The following is a 19,168-nucleotide window of genomic DNA, read 5'->3' as shown; positions in this document are numbered from 1 at the left end:
ATCCCTAGTCATCAGGGAAATGCAAATCAAAACAACCCTAAGATTCCACCTCACACCAGTCAAAATGGCTAAGATCAAAAACTCAGGTGACAGCAGATGCTGGCAAGGATTTGGAGAAAGAGGAAAACTCCTCCATTGTTGGTAGGATTGTAAGCTGGTACAACCACTCTGAAAATCAGTCTGGTGATTCCTCAGGAAATTGGACATAGTACTACCTGAGGACCCAGCTATACCACTACTGGACACATACCCAAAAGAAGCTCCAACATCTAACAAGGACACATGCTCCACCATGTTCATAGCAGCCTTATTTATAATAGCCAAAAGCTGGAACAAATCCAGATGTTCTTCGACAGAGGAATGGATAAATAAATTGTGGTATATTTACAAAATGGAGTACTACTCAGCTATTAGAAACAATGACTTCATGAAATTTCTAGGTATATGGATGAAGCTATCATCCTGAGTGAGGTAACCCAGTCACAAAAGAACACTCATGGTATATATACTCACTGATAAGCAGATACTAGCTCAAAAAGCTTGGAATACCCAAGAAACACTCACAGAAATTATGAAGCTCAAAGAAAAGGAAGACCAGAAGATGGATGCCTCAGTCCTTCTTAGAAGTTAGAATAAAACACCAGTAACAGGAAATAAAGGGACAAATAGAGGAGCAGGGATTGGAGAAAAGATCATCCAGAGACTGCCTCACCTGAAAATACACCCCATATGCAGCCACTCAACCCATGCACTATTGGTGATGCCATGTAGTGCTTACTGGCAGGAAACTGATATGGATGCCTCCTCAGAGGCTCTGCCAGGGCTATACTGATACAGAGGAGGATGCTTGCAGATAACCATCAGACTGAACACAAATGTTATGAACCAGAGCCAGAAAATACAAAGGGTGAAAGGCCATGAAACACTCAGTCCTTTTTTTTGAATCTTTAAGATTTTAAATTTTTATTTATTGTGTGTGTGTGTGTGTGTGTGTGTGTGTGTGTGTGTGTATTTGTGGTTGTATGAGTTTGTGGGGGCCACATGAGTGCAACTGCTCTTGCAGCTAGAGGGTGTTGAATCTGATGGAACTGGAGTTATAAACAGTTGAGTGTCACCTGACCCCTGGAGTGATTTATTTTAGCTCATGGTTTCAAAGGTTTCAGTCCACAGCATTTAGCTTCTCTGAATCTGGACCCATAGTGAGGCTGAATATCATGGTGACTGGGGCATATAAAGGGGCAGGTTGTTCATCTCATAGAGAATGAAACACATAGAGTAAAGGAGGTACCAAGGATCAGGTGCAATCTTCTACTCAATGCCCCCAGTGACTTACTTATTTGTCTAGGAACCATTTTGATGTTTATACCACTTCTTAAAATAGCACCATAATCTGTAGACCAAGTGTTTAAAATGGTCCCCAGGAGACATTTCACATTCAGACTATAACACTACACCACTCGTCCCCAAAGGATTACTGCTTTTCCTAATGCAAAATGTACTGAGTTCACCTCCTATAATCCCAGACCCTTTTTTATCATAAAATATACATATGTATTAAAATACTTTATCCTGCATAAGTATATATAATTTTTCTGTTTACATAACATAAAACATATTAAAAATAAAATAGTGATGCAATGTGCTTTTAAAGAGCAATGTAGAATGAATGTAATGACCATTTATAAAGCTTCATTAATCAACATAATACTATCTCACTATGAAAACAGAGAGTGCAAATCAATGGGGGGGGGAAGTCTATGGAAAAGCACTCATCTACATGCACAATGAGGCTTAACAAAGATGCAAGATTTAAATTATAATGTCTTTCAAAAATAGTGTTAAGAAAATGGGATATCTATATGGAAGGTATAAACTTTGATCTATTTCTCATACTGTATACAAAATTATTTTTCTTTTTTTTAAGGTTTGATACTCTGCATTAATATCTTACTAGTTACAATGAGCAAAAAGTACATGTAAAACAGGATGTAACCCAGAATTAGTCAACGTTTTCTTGGTGTGTAAAGATTGGGCATAATGTTTCTGGTTTGTTTGTTTTGTTTTGTTTTGTTTTCTTGAACTTCACACAGTCTGTGAGTTGTTTCTGGGGCAGTCCGAGCCTCTGGGGTTAGCATCCCACTATCAGTGACTGCATATTATGTCTATTCTTTTGTGACTGGGTTATCTCACTCAGGATGATATTCTCTAGATGCAACGATTTTCTTAAGAATTTGGTTAAGTCATTGTTTCTGATAGCTGAGTAGTACTCCATTGTGTAAATGTACCACAATTTTTGTATTCATTCATCTACTGAAGGACATCTGGGTTCTTTCCAGCTTCTGGCTATTATAAATAAAGCTGCTATGAACATTGTGGTGCATGTATCTTTGTTGTATATTAAAGTGCCTCTGGGGTATATGCCCAGAAGTGGAATAGCTTCAGGTAGTACTATGTTCAATTTACTGAGGAATCACCAGACTGATTTCCAGAGTGGTTGTATCAGTTTACAACCCCACCAACAGTGAAGAAGTGTTCCTCTTTCTCCACAACCTTGCCAACATCTGCTGTCATCTGAGTTTTGGATCTTGCTAAACAGAATGTCTCCATCAAATCCCCCCTCAGAGCTCAAAGAACTCTACAGAAGAGAAGGAAGAGAGAGTGTAAGAGCAAGAAGAAATAGAGGGTTGCCATGCCCAGCAGAAAATGGCCAACACAAAACAAACTCAACAGCATCATTGGAGGTTCCCTGTCATATACTGTAAAGTCAGAGCATTCTTTTTTCATGCTACTGTCCCTTTACATATGCATTATAGATTTCATTTTTCTGTATCCACGGGATTTATTTCTGTGCAAACGTGTGTGTTACTTATGCTTTTTCTTTGTCTCCTTTTCTCATGATGTTTTTCTTTATTCCAATTAGTTTGTTTTTATTATATTTTGTTTGGTTTGTTTTATTTGATTGTTATTTTTTATATTCCAGTTTGTTTTGTAAGGAGAGACAAAGAGGTTGTGGCTCTGATGGTAGAGGAGGAGAAAACATGGAGGTGTCTCCAGAAGCAGAGAAAACTGTAAACAGAATATATTATATAAAAAATCTATTTTCAATTTCAAACAATAAGGTGAAGAGTGATTGATATAAGCTTGTGAGTGCCACATATGCACACACACAGTGCAAATATATGTGTGTGCGCACATGTACATGCATAAGCACAGCATGCACACATGTACACTGGCACTTTCACATACTTAATTTGCACGTACATACCTGTAACACACACAAAGTGCAAGTTAAAATTACAATTAAAGTTCTCTGGCAAGGAAAATCAACAGTGGATCTCTTCCAACACCAACATACAACAGTACACAGTTCATATAGTAACTCACACAGAGTAATCCCCCAGTAGACATTCACTCTTAACATCCTTATTTTGGCTTGTTCTGAATGCCTTGTATTCTGATACTTAGTGCTTTATGAAGAATAGAGAACAAACAAAAACTGTATGAACACACTAAACATTTTATTCAATAAAAACATGTGGCCAATAAAAGCCCAAAACTGTAGGTACAATATTAAGATAATAATTATCTTCACTGAAAAATTAAATCATGGTAAATACTTTGCCTGAAGCTTCTGGTTTTCGTTTCTACACTGAATGTGCCTAAGTCAATGAGATAGCTAAGTGGCTTTTCAGAAAGTAGAGTTTGATTCAGAATGAAGCGTCACTGTGTGGCTTCACTGGAGCTGCACTCCAGAGAGATCTTAGAAGACTTGGGGGTTTTTTACAGGTTAGATGTTCTTAATTGCATGAGTCAAAGTCATTGGAGACACTTTGCCAGATAATTAACGATTAGCTGTGCATGTTTCCAGAAGAGAAATGCTTGAATCTCTAACTGAATAAAAGGTACTTACTCTCCTTTCAGGGGGTTGGGATAGAACAAAGAGGCTTGAGCAGAGTTATCCATCTGTCCCTGCTTTGGATTCTGGCTTTTTCGGATTTGAGTAGAGGCATAGATCATTAGTACCTCTCCTGGCTCTCAAGCCTATGACTGGACTACAGCTGGGCCACTGGCTTCAGAACTGCTTGACTCCCACATCAGCATGAGTCAATTTATCATCATCACTTACTACATATCTTCATACATGTTATCGATTAGATTTCTCTAGAGAACTCAGTAGAAATCAAAAGTCAGAGAATATCACAGTGGAAAAGAGTCAACCTATAATGTCATGATATTTTTAATTTAATTATTTTTTTACTTATTCACTTTAGATCTCACTCACAGCCCCCAACCAAATCACCCCCTTCCACAATTCTCCCCTCTTCCCCCAAGATTTTCTTAACAGTGTGGGATTTTTTCACATGGTGCATTGACAATTTAATTAGTACATAACAATAAATATTACTTTAGCCCTGTTAACATAAGATTCTTTTATTTTATTTAATCTTTTCTTACAGTCCGGATTACAGATCTTACAGGTCCTTCTCCCGGTCTACACTCTGACTGTTCTACATCCCATACTTTGCCACCTAAGTCTCCATAAAGATGTTCCCAGTCCCCATGTTCCACCCACCAAACCTCACCATTCCTTTGGGACTCCAGTCTCTTGAGAGTTAGGTGCCTGTTTTCTCACTGAGTCCAAACCCAGCAGTCCTCTGCCATATATATGTGTTGGGGGCCTCATGTCAGCTAGTGTATGTAGCCTCATTGGTGGTCCAAAGAACTCAGGGGTCCAGTTTAATTGAGACTGCTGGTCCTCCTACAGGGTCTCCCTCCTCCTCAGCTTCTTCCAAATTTTTCCTAATTCAACCACAGGGGTCAGCCATTTCTGTCCATTCATTGGGTTTAAATATTTGCATCTGACTCTTTCTGCTGCTAGTTGGATCTTTCAAAGGGAAGCCATGTTAGGCCCCTCTTTTGAGTATACCATAGCCTCAGTAATAGTGTCAGGCCTTGGGGACTCTACTTGAGCCCAATTTGGCCCTGTTTCTGGACCTCGTTTTCCTCAAACTTTTCTCCACTTTTTAGTTTACAAGTATGAATTAGCCTAGACATTAAATATAATAATTTAACTGCTTAATCTACAAAACTGTTTAGTGTAAATATTAATATGTTATTTATATTAGACAACTGAAATTATTTTTAGAAAAATATCTTCAGGGGGAAGGAGACGGTCTGTAACGGGAGCCGCTGAGCGTTCTGTAGCGGAGCGGACAGCTGGTTGGTGCTTGGACCACGCCGCGCCAGCAGGTCCCTCCACGTGCTCGCGGCGGTGCCATGGAACTGGCGGAGTTGGCGATCCGTGAGGAATGTAGCGTGTTCGGCTGCATCGCTTCTGGAGATTGGCCCACGCTGCTAGATGTGCCGCATGTGATCACTCTTGGACTCGTGGGGCTTCAGCACCGAGGGCAGGAGAGCGCAGGTATTGTGACCAGTGATGTGAGTTCAGTGCCTACCTTCAAGGTGCATAAGGGAATGGGTCTTGTAAATCATGTTTTTACCCAAGACAATTTGAAGAAATTGTATGTCTCAAATCTTGAAATTGGGCATACGAGGTACGCCACCACAGGGAAGTGTGAGCTGGAAAATTGTCAGCCGTTCGTTGTTGAGACTCTTCGAGGGAAAATAGCTGTGGCCCATAACGGTGAACTGGTCAATGCAGCTCAACTGAGGAGGAAGCTTCTGCGGCATGGCATTGGGCTTTCCACATCCTCTGACAGTGAGATGATTACCCAGTTACTCGCATACACCCCTCCTCAGGAACAAGACGACACCCCAGACTGGGTAGCAAGAATCAAGAACTTAATGAAGGAAGCGCCTGCAGCGTACTCTCTGGTCATAATGCACAGGAATGTCATTTACGCAGTGCGAGATCCATATGGAAATCGTCCTCTATGCATTGGTCGGCTCTTGCCAGTTTCTGACGTAAATGACAAAGAGAAAAAAACCTTCAGAAACTGATGGATGGGTGGTGTCTTCGGAGTCTTGCAGCTTTCTATCTATTGGTGCAAGATATTGCCACGAAGTAAAGCCTGGAGAAATTGTAGAAATATCCAGACATGGTTTCAGAACTCTTGATATAATTTCAAGATCTAACGGAGATCCAATGGCTTTCTGTATCTTCGAATACGTTTATTTTGCAAGACCAGATAGTATATTTGAAGACCAAATGGTTTATACGGTGAGGTACCGGTGTGGCCAGCAGCTGGCAATTGAAGCGCCAGTGGAGGCTGACTTGGTGAGCACAGTTCCGGAATCTGCCACACCTGAAGCTCTGGGATACGCAACCAAGTGTGGGCTGCCATATGCGGAAGTACTGTGTAAGAACCGTTATGTAGGAAGAACTTTCATTCAGCCGAACATGAGGTGAGGACAACTCGGGGTTGCGAAGAAATTTGGTGTGTTGTCTGACAACTTCAAAGGCAAAAGAATTGTTCTCATAGATGATTCAATTGTGAGAGGCAATACTATCTCACCCATCATAAAACTCCTCAAAGAATCCGGTGCTAAAGAGGTGCACATTCGAGTCGCTTCACCACCAATAAAGCACCCGTGCTTCATGGGATAAACATTCCTACGAAAGAGGAGCTTATAGCCAATAAGCCAGAATTTGAATGTCTTGCAGAATACCTCGGAGCGAACAGCGTTGCCTATCTGTCAGTGGAAGGACTGGTTTCATCTGTGCAGCAAGAAATCAAATCCAAGAAGCAGAAAGTGAAAGAATGTGACATTTCAATTCAAGAAAATGGAAATGGTCTGGAGTATTTCGAGAAGTCGGGACACTGTACGGCTTGCCTCACTGGGCAGTACCCTGTGGATCTGGAATGGTAGCTGCCTGTTGCTCCCAGACTGCAAGGTCATGGAGAAGTGGTTTACATAGTCACTCATTTGGTACAGAGTGGATGCCACATCCTTGTGTCTGTAGACCTTAAGTTTTGAGATTTTCTGAGTGACTGAATTGCTATATATAGTTGAACTGTAAGGATTATATGTAATGCAACATGTGGGGATTCTTTTTGTATAAGGACTCATGGGGGGGGGGGTTGACCCAAGAGAAGGCAGGAGGTTAGTGCCATTTCCCAGACCCATGCTTGAATGGCTTAAAGGAGGCTAGATTAGGTGTGTACACAGGACGGGGGACTTTGTAAAGTTTCATGAAAATTTTGAATTCCTTGTGCCCCAGAGGTATCTAGTCTATACAGTCAAGCCTGTAGTTGTGGCCTTGATCTTACATTCTTTCACCCCATACACATGTGTGGCTCTGGGGACCAGTGCACAACTCCTAAAAAATGAAAACCTACATGGGAAGCTGAGGCAGGAAAATTCTGAGTTCAAGGCCATCCTGGACTTTCCTGGCTCAAGATAAAGCCTCTTTCTGTGCCTGGACTCCCTCTGTTTCCTAAGTCACTTGTATGCTTAATACATAGTAGGATGTTTAGGACCACCATTTTCCCCTGCTAATATCAATTAGCTTTTGCTAAATTAGTTGTCAGTTTTGTTGTGATAGAGGGAAACATACAGGTTTGTGGACCTTTCCATCCCTCTTTGGGAGATGCCAGAAAGACTGAAAAATATATCTGGGGCCTTTTTCCCTGTATTTGACGAGAAGATAATAGTTAGCCTAGCAAATAACTTAGTAGGTGCATTGGAAAGAGAAAGTTTTAATTTCAAGTAAGCCTTTATCCTTAAGTTTATTAAGCGTGGCTGTTTGAATTTACAGTAGTCATGTATAGTAATGTATACTTGTATACATATATGTGTATGATTTAAACAGCAAATAGAAACATAATAGGGCTGGTTTTGCTAAAGGCTAAGGGGACAGCCATTGTTTGGGGAATTCGATTGCCTGTACCCAAGCATTACCTCAGAATCATGTTTTTCTACTTTTTGTTAGTTCTAGTGACATTTTATTTTCACTTTTTTTATGATGTAGATGTAGTGGACTGAGGTGATTTACTAACTCCTGTTTGTGGAAGATTTTTCACATGAAACAAAAATAATTTCTATATTGTTGCCAAAATTTGCTACTTTCCGAACCCACTTAGAAATATAATATTTATTAATAACTGAAATTACTAGTCTACATTTGATATATAGTATCATGTGTCACATAACAGCGGGTCAAGATGAGTTTTTGGCACTCCCAGGTCATGTGCTACAGTGCCTGAGGTTATCCTACGGCGCAGACAGGCAGGTTGGCATTTCACAGCCGGGGCCATTTCAGTGGGGGCTGCCTCTTCCGCTAAATACACTTCCCCTGGCAGCACGGTGGAGTAAGGCTTTAGGTCAATTTTTAAATGGCCTTATTTAAATTTGATGTCTTACAAAGAAACTCAGGGAAGGTACTACAACCAAAATCTCTAATTTGACTTGTGTTTTCCATAGATTTTCTGTTTTTATTGGGATACTTATATAAAGGGAAATAAAAACCATGATCATTTGTACAACTTTCTTAATTATTTCTTCATTGTTACCTTTTATTTTAAGAGTTTCTGAGTATGGATTAAATTAACTTTTTTTTTACCAGTTTCAGGCCTTGTTTTATTTGCTTTAAATGTATATAACTAGAGTCCTATATGCTGAAAAAGATGAAAACTGTTTGAACACAATTAATGTCCTAAACTAATGTAAGCCTACTTTTTTTGTATGTGTTTGTTTTGTGTTGGTTTTTTTTGCAACAAATATATGTAATAAACGTGTTTATATGTGTGCTTTAAAAAAAAAGAAAGAAAAGAAAAATATCTTTAATATCTAAATGTGAAAAGTCCATAAAATATCTGCTTTTATGAATTTGTTATTAAAATATTTTCAGAAATTTTCATTGTCTCATACCTACCTTGAACTTGAATATTAAGTGGCTTAAAGATATTCTAATAATGTGTCTGGTTATGGTATCTCACACTTACTGTTTAGAATTCAGAAGACGGAGGCAGGAGGCCTAGAAGTTCAAGGGCATCCTTGGCAACATAGTGAATCTGAGCCCTACCTCAAACAGAAGATGTGAAAACGTCTGCTTACTGAATTTACAAACAACACAACATTTAAAAGTAACTCTCACATACACAAGAAAAAGTCAAGAACATAGGTATCTCAAGCTCAAAATTTTTACAATGAACCTTGATCTTCCCACCAAATGTGTTACATCTCAATCTTTCCTGACTTCACTGACAACATTACCTTCTTTTCTCACTTCCAGAATCTTGAGCAAAAGTGACTATGTGAGCATCAGTTCCTCTATTTTTATCAAAAGTCATACCTCAGCTGTCACAAGCTCCTATTGGTTCCGGTCCTTGATGTGAAATTTTATCCTTGTAACCTCAGCCCCTATCAATTTTTCATTTAGATACCTTCATTTTCATTGAACTCTCCTGGTTTCCTCCACCATACCCAGCATCTGTGCTCAGCAGAATGGTCAAATAGATTAATGACAACCAAGAGTACATCATTCCTCTAGATAAAATGCTGTGTGAGTTGCTATTTTCTAAGAATAAGCATTTATGACACAGAAGAGGGTAGCTCTCATCAAATGGCTTCCAGTCTTGGTTCTAGTTCTTTAAAAGGTTTGAGAAGCAAATGAAGAGTCATTTGAACAGTGATTCAGATAAAACAGTTTTATTTAGTCAATGGACCTCTTCGTAAACAAAACTTCAAAGGGGGAAACAATCTGTTCCTTACACTAACCCTCTTGAATGGTCTGAAGACAATAAGTCTACCATGCTGTTCCCTGACTTTTTCCACTGAAAGCTGTTCTCATTTTAAGAAGAAAGTAGAATTGGGCTTCTGGTACCTGCACAACATGCCCACTGTACAACCATGACAGATCAGTAGCATCTATGACTCTGATTCTCTACTGAAATGAGAGCTAGTCAGGCTAGCTCAGCTGGTTCTAACAAGATTCAACAGCGTTTTAGATCTAAAAAGCTCATAGGCACGTGCATACTTATGATGAAAGAAACTGTTTCGCAGCCCTGCTGGCCAAAGAGTGACCTCTCAGCACCCAATCAGTCCTCCTGAAGCCAACCAACTGATAAAAATCACAAAATCCCTAGAACTGCAGGTGACCCTTGGCCTCTGGGCTCTCTGGTTACCAAGTGACCAAATAAGGAAAAACAAATTATGACCTGTTAATTTTTAGAGCTGTCTTTTTCAATCTGAAACTCAGGTGGAAGGGAGAATAGAAGGTGGTTAATAAATATGGCAGTGTCTTCCTGTGACATAGAAGTCTCACCGAGGAAATGTCAGCTAGTATGACCAACACATTTCAGTTTCTGCCTTTCTTCATTTCAACATCTCCAGCCCAGGGACTGGGGCAGGGATGGCAAACCACCATTTGAAGGAACAGAATAATCATCATAAGGAAGTATAGGCTTATCGTAATATGTATAAATGCCTGGGTAGCTGGCAGCTCATTATTCAGCCGTGAGGTATTTTTGGCCTTTGTATTTCCCATGATGCTGCTGCTGTCCTGTGCACTACTCCGATAATATTTTGACAGGGAGAGAAATCAGAATGACCAAGTAAGAGAATCTTAGAAGAGCAGGAAGGATGGTGTCTCTCCACAGCAGTTGTTCAACTCTAGTGGAGCTGGACACATCGTAGATTGTATTAAAGCTCGTCAAATCTTGATCAGTCTTTTCACAAGACTTAGACCTCCTCTCTTCTCCCTTCCACGGAGCTTTGCTTGTATAGAAGATGTTTTGTCTTGATTGTCTGCATGAGCTATTGTCTCTATCGCCCTGATACCCCTTCTGGGTGCTAAGCCACACCCTGGGAGGGCAGCCTGCATGGAATGTCTGACCTTTGGGTTGCCTTGATCCCCATGCCATAATGTATCCACTGACTCTAGCATAAGGGGGGGGTGTCACTTCTTGATGCTGTGTCCCTCTATCAAAGTCACCCTTCCCTTTTAAGAGCTGATTTCTCTGTTTTCTCCTTCCAAATGTTGGTGAAGATATTCTCCACCTTGTCATTTGGGACCTAGTAGGCTATTCTGACATCCTCTCCCTCCTGCATCTTTCCCTGCAGCTGCTGTACTCCTTCCTAATCACCCCTGTATAAACTGCCTGTTTGTAAGCCTTCCTTCTTCAGGTCCTGCTTTGGAAATGGTATCTTTTCTGACAAACCCCTAACAGATGAATTTGGCAGTGGAACACCCATCTTCTAAGTATTTCCTCATTCTGTGTGCCAGACTATAAAATGGCAAAAGGGTAGATAATCTCACAAATTTTAGCATTTTTCTGTCAAAATTATACCTTCATACTTTAATAAGCATATGTATCTGGTATAATGGAACAGCAGGTTGTGAAAGGTATTTTTTTTATTGAACAACTTTATTTTAAAACACAAAGATAAATGTACAGATTTTAAGCATTTTTGCATAAAAGTATATGAATGCATTTTTGTCAGTACTCAGACCTTCCTATCTCCACACTCCTGTGGACAAGTGCAGAATGCGGATTTCTGGAATAGCGAGTCCAGGGCCCAGAGTGTCCTTTTTTTTTTTTTTCATTTGATTTTGCTTGCACCCTCTACACGGGACCCTAAATAAGAAAGTCTAAAACTGAGTCTACTCCTGGGCCAGAGGGTCTCTACAAGAGTATAAGAGATAGAAGAATGCCCAAGGGCTCAAAACAACCAATTAGAAGTGACCTGTTCTTCCTTGTTAACTTAAACAATGACATCATCAAAACCCAGCGTTTTGCTCCAGGTATTTCATTCAGTCACATAATTCTTTGTTTAACCAGAATAGTTTCAAATCAGAAAAACCATAAAACTACCAAAATGTTTTCAGTCCCCTACATTACTCAGAAATTGTTGCTGTAAATGTGGCTGCCACTGTCTCCATCATCAAAATGACCGTTTCTATCTCCTCAGACAACAGGGGTGGGGCTGGAGTTGGGGGGGGGGGATTATTGAGTATCACCTACCTACCGTGAGGCATCTAGATGTAAAGACAGTATATATAAAAGTCCTACATCTTGTAACCTCAAATACTTTTTAAATAGCATTTTAAAACATAATTATGACATCTGAGGCTGGAGAGATGGCTCAGTGCTTAAGAGCGCTGGCTGCTCTTACAGAGGTCCTGAGTTCAATTCCCAGCAACCACATGGTGGCTCACCACCATCTGTAATGAGATCTGATGCCCTCTTCTGGTGTGTCTGAAGACAGCTACAGTGTACTTACATATAATAAATAAATAAATAAATCTTTTTTTTTTAATGACATCAGTTGTAGTCTCAGTAAGGACTCTTGTTCAGTGTAATTTAAATAATGCATTTTTATCCAATTATTAAATGTAACTATGTTTTATCTTTGACTTTTTAAAAATGTTTTGACTTTTTATATATCTTTTCACCTTGATTGGAAAATACACTAGAAATTTATATTTTTATAATGAATCAATTTTTATCTAGTGACAATGACAATATGATCATTATGTTCCCATCTATATATGAGGATGTCCATCGGAAATAGAGTCTTAAACTTCAAAACAATCTATTTAGAAGTTCATTGTAATGGCAGCCAACAGAATGGGAAAAGATCTTTACCAACTCCACATCAGATAGAGGCCTAATATCCAAGTTATACAAAGAACTCAAAAAGCTAGACACCAGAGAATCAAATAACCCTATTAAAAATGGGGTACAGGGCTAAACAAAACATTTTCAGTTGAGGAATATCGAATGGCTGAGAAACATCTGAGGAAGTGCTTGACTTCCTTAGCCATCAGGGAAATGCAAATCAAAACAACCCTGAGATTCCACCTCACACCAGTCAGATTGGCCAAGATCCAAAACTCAGATGACAGCAGATGCTGGTGAGGTTGTGGAGAAAGAGGAACACTTCTCCACTGTTGGTGGGGTTGTAAACTGATACAACCACTCTGGAAATCAGTCTGGCGATTCCTCAGAAAATTGGACATAGTACTACCTGAAAATCCAGCTATTCCACTTCTGAGCATATACCCCAGAGGCACTTTAATATACAACAAAGATACATGCACCACAATGTTCATAGCAGCTCTATTTATAATAGCCAGAAGCTGGGAAGAATCCAGATGTCCTTCAGTAGATGAATGGATACAAAATTTGTGGTACATTTACACAATGGAGTACTACTCAGCCATCAGAAACAATGACTTAACCAAATTCTTAAGAAAATGGTTGCATCTAGAGAATATCATCTTGAGTGAGATAAAGAACAGACATAATATGCAGTCACTGACAGTGGGATACTAACCCCAGAGGCTTGGACTGCCCCAGAAACAACTCACAAACTGTGTGAAGTTCAAGAAAAAAAGAAAACAAAACAAAACAAAACAAAACAAAAAGTCATGCTCAATTCTTACACACCAAGAACACTTTGACTAATTCCGGGTTACACCCTGTTTTACATGTACTTTTTGCTCATTGTAAATAGTAAGACCTTAATGCAGAGTATCAAACCTTAAAAAAAAAAGAAAAAAAGCCAAGCACTGACACAATTGTATTTGTATACATTTATGCAAATATGTTTAAAATTTTTTTTCTTTTATCTTTGTTTTTTAAAATAAAGTTTAAAAAAAAAAAAGAAGTTCATTGTATTCCTTTGGGTTTATTGGGGTTTTTGTTGTTGTTCCTATAAAACATGCATCTTTGGAAGATAACTGATTTTGCTTCATTCAAGCTCAGAATAAGTCACCTTCTGACAACTTTCTCAGTAAGAGGTTGCTGAACTTTTGTACACTTTTGGATTCCATTTGGCTTATATGCAAATTTCACATAAACAATTTTTACCTTCTGCACTTTTGTAACTGTTACAATCTTCCTTGAAATTAACTATCTGTTGGTCAAAAGCTATAGTACCAGGAAATTCTGAAATAATCAAAAGATAAAGTTGTCTAGCAGCCTAAGAAAAATAGAAGTTCTGTCCATCTTTGCTTTCTAATGAGAAACTGTGCACTGTGTGGGTAGACACAGTGTCAAAGGATACAGAGGGCTGTCCCTTCATGAGACAATTTAAATTTTGACATGTCTGAACTCTTAGCACACTTGGTGAACTTCCACAACACTCCACCAGACATAATGAACCACTAATGAAATTTTACTGGGGGAGAAATTACAACGTATATTCAAAGTTTCTTTAAGTCTGAAGGAGCAAATTCCATGAGAATGATGACCTCCTTATATGAGAGACTGCCACAGCAAAACTCAGAAACAGATCTGTACCCAGCAGCTAATAATTCACCTATTATCAAGCCCTCCAGCATCATAATACCTCAGTCCCAACTGTGAGCCTGCAAATATGTGCCAAAACAGCTGATGGATGGCAGTGGCCAGCCGGATTGGTAATGTGCCTTGGGATTTGGTAACTCCACCCACCCTATGTGTTAGAAGAATTTATGAAGATAACATGACATGCTAATATATTTTTACAGCTTAAACAAGATATTCAATGCCATTTTTGAGCACCACACATAGTTTATCAATATAACTCCAAAGACCTTTATCCCCTTTTTGTTGTTTTGCTGCTACACATAATATAATTATTGAAAGGTTGAGACTGACTGGTGAGGGGAAACATGTGAACCCTGGAAGTTTCCTTCCTTTGTATTTCTGTGTCTTTACTCTGATCATTGGTTCACTTTTGATTTGGGTTATTTTTGAAACTCTCATCCTAATTCAAACTTCAGTCATAGTAAAAATATATTTTTAAAAAGCTGTAATGGAATAAGAGTGGCCTGTGTCAAACGGTATTCTTATATCTCTTTATAGAGGGTCAGGTTGCAGGTCAAGTGCGAAAGCAGCATTGGCTAGATTTCAGGTACCTTTCAGGCAGCAATCAAACTCACCACCCTTGAAGGATAACGCGATTAGTTTGTAGGTAAAAGAAATCAGTTCTGTCCTCTGCCCTAACTGTGGGGAAAGCTCAGATCAACTGTAAAGAACGTCTCTTTCTCTACTATAGTCAGTCCTAATTGTTATGGAAAACTAGTTCAAGCTTCTCTGCTTAGTAATCTTTAATTTATAAAGAAATACATTCTGCTATATTGGAAAAAAATCAACAAAGTCCCTGCAAATGAACAGAGTTAATATCTGCCACATCATGACTGCAGATAGTAATGTATAAGACTGTCCTGCAGTGAGTCCTCAGCCTCTACTTCACACTGTGTGTTTTTCATGAATTACCTTGTTTGGTCCTCACACATCCCTAAGATACAGGGACCCTTATGATGCCTGTGTCTTGGATCTTATCCCCTACCTATAATTTTTTTCCTGTTTGAAGAACCAAATCCCAATATTAGCCTTACACCTCTCTTAGAAGTTGCCCTAGCTATCCCAACATTCGTGTTTCTAAAACGTAAACTTTAGATCCCACTTTGTCTTTCCACCCGTTATACTTTGATTCTCTCTCCACTGATCTACAAACACTAGTTATGGTGAGAGTAAAAGGTGTTCCTAATCTGCGATATCCAACGGGTGATTAGCATCCCCCACCCCCTTGCCTCGCTTGATTTCCTATGACATTTGACATGTTTGCAACTTTTTCAAATTATTTGCTCTGTTTGTCCTTCTTCAGGCCAAAATAAATCTTTTGAGGGAACAGGGTGGTCATTTTCTATCTCTTACACACATTGCATACTTGAGGTCTCCAAAGTCTCCATCTATCCTTTGACCTTATAGCCAATAGAACAACTCAATGCTGCCTTCTTGGACTCTCAATGGCTTCCCATGCAATGTTATTTCACGTAGCAGTGGTTCTGATCCTGATACCACTGTAGATTAAATTGGTCCTGAGTAAAGAATCAATCCATATGGGATTGCAAATCCCTCTCAAATTCAGTACTTAAGCTCACAGAGTACTGCATAGGTGTTTAAAATGTCATTTTGAAACCAGAGACACTTTTGAATTACGCTGTAATCTCAACAATAGAATGACACTTCAAGAACATAATGTAACTTGTAGTACAGAATTATTTATCCAAAGGTAAGTTCTAAAGTCTGTTATTTAATCTACGTTTTCGCAACAGAAAAAGAATATGAAGGTAAATATACCAGATGTACTAATGAATGTTCTTCTCATTCTAAGACACTCACAATGTTCTCTTTTATACCAATTTAATTTGATAAGGAAGTTGTATAGTTTACAATACAATTTTCAAACTTCTTTCTGTTTATCCTATCATTACATGCCATGGGATGGCATGATTTTTCTGACTCATTCTCTAATTAGGATTTAGAATGCAATTCTTAATTTATCAAACTTTTATTCAGCCTGTCTCAGATTCTTTTCTTCTGCTGGAATACAATACCCTGGCTAAAGAAATGTTGGAGGAAAAGCTTCTAGTTTATAGTCTGTGGAAGGGAGATCACAGTAGCATGAGCCTGAAGCAGCTGGTTCTATCGCGCCGTCAACAAGCAGAGAGCAACACATGGATGCAAGCATGATAGAGCTCAGTTTATTCTCGTCGTGTGTATACAAACCAAGATCCCTTACTAGAGAATAGCGCCTCTCAAAGGGGGCAGATCTTCCAACTAAAATTCACATAATCAAGACAATCTCATGCCCAGAGAGCCATCTCCCAGTTAAATCTAACTTCTGTCACACAATCCTCTTGAATATGCCATAAATCCAGCTGCTGTGGAGACACATAAAAGCATGTTCCAACAACAATTCTGTATCTTTTTTAAGAAACTGGGGATACAAGCTATTTGTCCTGGATCTTGTTGTTTGGTTTTGTTTGTTTGTTTGTTTGTTTCTTTGGGGGTTTTCTCATAAGCCCTAGGAATTCTCATATGACTTTATGCATAGACTGTTCTGACATAGTAACCCTTGTCCACTGCTGGTAGAAATGTGCATTACTTAAACCACGAAAACCAATAAGAATGCTCTCCTGGAAAAGTCAAAAACAAAACTGTAACTTACTTTTTGGTGTACTGAGGAGAAAAGAAACCAATATTTCGAAGAGATGTCTACACTGACGTGCTTCCCACAGTATAAGATAGAGAACCAAGCCCACTTGCCTAACAATGGGTTAAAAACAACTGTAGTTAATATACACAATGTATTAATAGTTTGACATCTAATGAATGAAGAAATCTTTCCATTGTCGGGAATCTGGAAGTATATGTTAAGTAAAACAAGCTAAACACAGAAAGTCAACTACTGAGCGATTTTTTTACTTCTTATGAAGAATCTCAACAAGTGAATCTCCTAAACACAAAAGGCTAGTTAGCAAATGTTAGGTTCATAAGGAAGCTGTCAGGTGGGAAAATACTAACCAAAGAACACATATAAATACACTTATATAGAAGTAAACATAGCTGAGTGGGTAAAAATGTTTGCCACCAAGCCTGAAGACTTGAGTTTAGTCCCTGGAACCCACATGATGGAGTACAAAAATCAATGCCAGCAATTTGTTCTCTGACCACACATGCACACTAGCACACACATACCCAAGCAAATACATACACACATATGTGCAAAATAAATAAAATGTAATAAAATATTTTAATTACAAAAAGCGAAAGTGTTATTTTATGGTTTTATTACAAAAATAATGATATGATGTCATATATTCCTTAATTAGCTACATGTACATATTTGTATGTGTGAATTTTAAATTATCATGCTGTGTAAAATTTAAATCTGTTTTTATATTAAAAATAAACAAATACAAACTATTTGGCTTTTGCTCTAAGAAACCATATATGATATGCATTTCCAAGTTGCTGACATTGGACTAGAGACAAAAAAAAGTCCAGTCTAAATTCTCCATTGGCCCCTTGTGACGTAGACACACTACTGAGTCTCTCTGAGACAATTGCTCTATTGATTGTAGAATCATTGAGCTACAGATAACATATCTAGATGGAAGATACGCTTTTGGTCTTCAATAAACACTGTTTTATACAGATACTTTATTTCTTATAACTTCTCTTTTATCAGGGATGGAGCCTTATTTATCCTTCTGTCCATATGCCTCTACATGATATGCTGAAGGGTTTCAAAAAATGCTTCATGAATAAAAATATACATAGATGATCATTTCAATCCCCTCTTCTAGTCTGCCTTTATTAACTGTGTGGGGGCTTCCCAGTTCATCACTCCAGTCCTTGGCTTTGTAATCTGAAGTTGATCATGAGCTAAGTGTTCTGTCTGCACACAGCAAGCATTTGCCGGATGTGCTTCCAACTTGATCTTTCAGTCCTGACTCCTGAATGTCAAGACCTGAAAAAACCGTTCAAGTGTGAGTCACACCAGATGAACCGAAGAATATTTACATGGATCCTTGATAGTGTGGCAGACACCTTATGCTCATAGGCTGCCAACTTTAATACTAGTTACTTGGCTTCTGAAATTTAAACTAAGTTTAAATTTAAATTAAATTTTAAAAGCCAGTGAGTGTCTACATTCGGTTGAAATGCATCAGTTTGCATCTCGACCTGAATACCTGACATTAAAAACCACTAACAAATGTCAGCACGCTTCAAAGTACAAGCAAGTGACACCCCTGGTCTCCATTAAAGTGGCGTAAATGCACTGTTTTGACTAAAGGACACAAGCATTCTCTCTGTAAAGTTTTACGAGTACTCCAAAGTGCCAGCTTTCTCATCATCTTCTAAATAAACAAAGTCTTAAATTCCACAGGCTAGAGTAAGATAAAAAAAATTAAGTTTTAAATTAAGTACACTTATATCGACCTGATTAGATGTGACACATGGTGACTATCAGTGAGGACCTCAGAAAGGCCTGACTGAAGGCTAGCCATCCCAGCCATATACATTTGTTTAAGGTGAAATAATGCCTTATAAAATAAACACTGTCAAAATAATAAATAAAAGTGTCTAATATAAAAATCCTTCTACCTCTGTATTAGTACGCATGCAATTGAATCAACACTAGATCATCTTATCAAAAACACGTACCATGTATCTATGAATACAACAGAATAATTAAAACAAAATCATCAGAAACTGTGTATTTCTTAGTGTGATTTAAAATGTACTCACGATAATAAATAGCCTGCTGAAGTTCACCAAGGCTACATAAACCAACTTGTAGTACTGAGCCCTCAGTGGGATATTCATCAAACATCTTACCTCCTTCCAGCTCAATAAAACAGAAATATTTGGTAATAAGTTGCCAGTTTGGGCTTATGAATCAATATAGAAATAAGCAAAAA

The 19,168-nt window shown here is 38.5% G+C and overlaps 1 protein-coding gene across 1 annotated transcript; it reads left to right on the top strand.

Annotated features, from left to right (window-relative positions):
• Nucleotides 1–5,277: 5,277 nt before the first annotated feature.
• Nucleotides 5,278–6,831, top strand: LOC308429569 (amidophosphoribosyltransferase-like; the record flags this gene model as incomplete). The annotated part of the gene is given in 4 exon segments (XM_080928474.1): nt 5,278–5,949; nt 5,951–6,367; nt 6,371–6,563; nt 6,566–6,831. Coding segments are annotated over 4 exon segments (1,548 nt in total).
• Nucleotides 6,832–19,168: the final 12,337 nt, after the last annotated feature.

The sequence above is a fragment of the Micromys minutus genome (genome assembly GCF_963924665.1).
Source record: "Micromys minutus genome assembly, chromosome: 14".
NCBI classification, from domain to species: Eukaryota; Metazoa; Chordata; class Mammalia; order Rodentia; family Muridae; genus Micromys; species Micromys minutus.
Note: the sequence above shows the minus strand (reverse complement) of the source record. Positions and strands in the feature narration are given on the sequence as shown.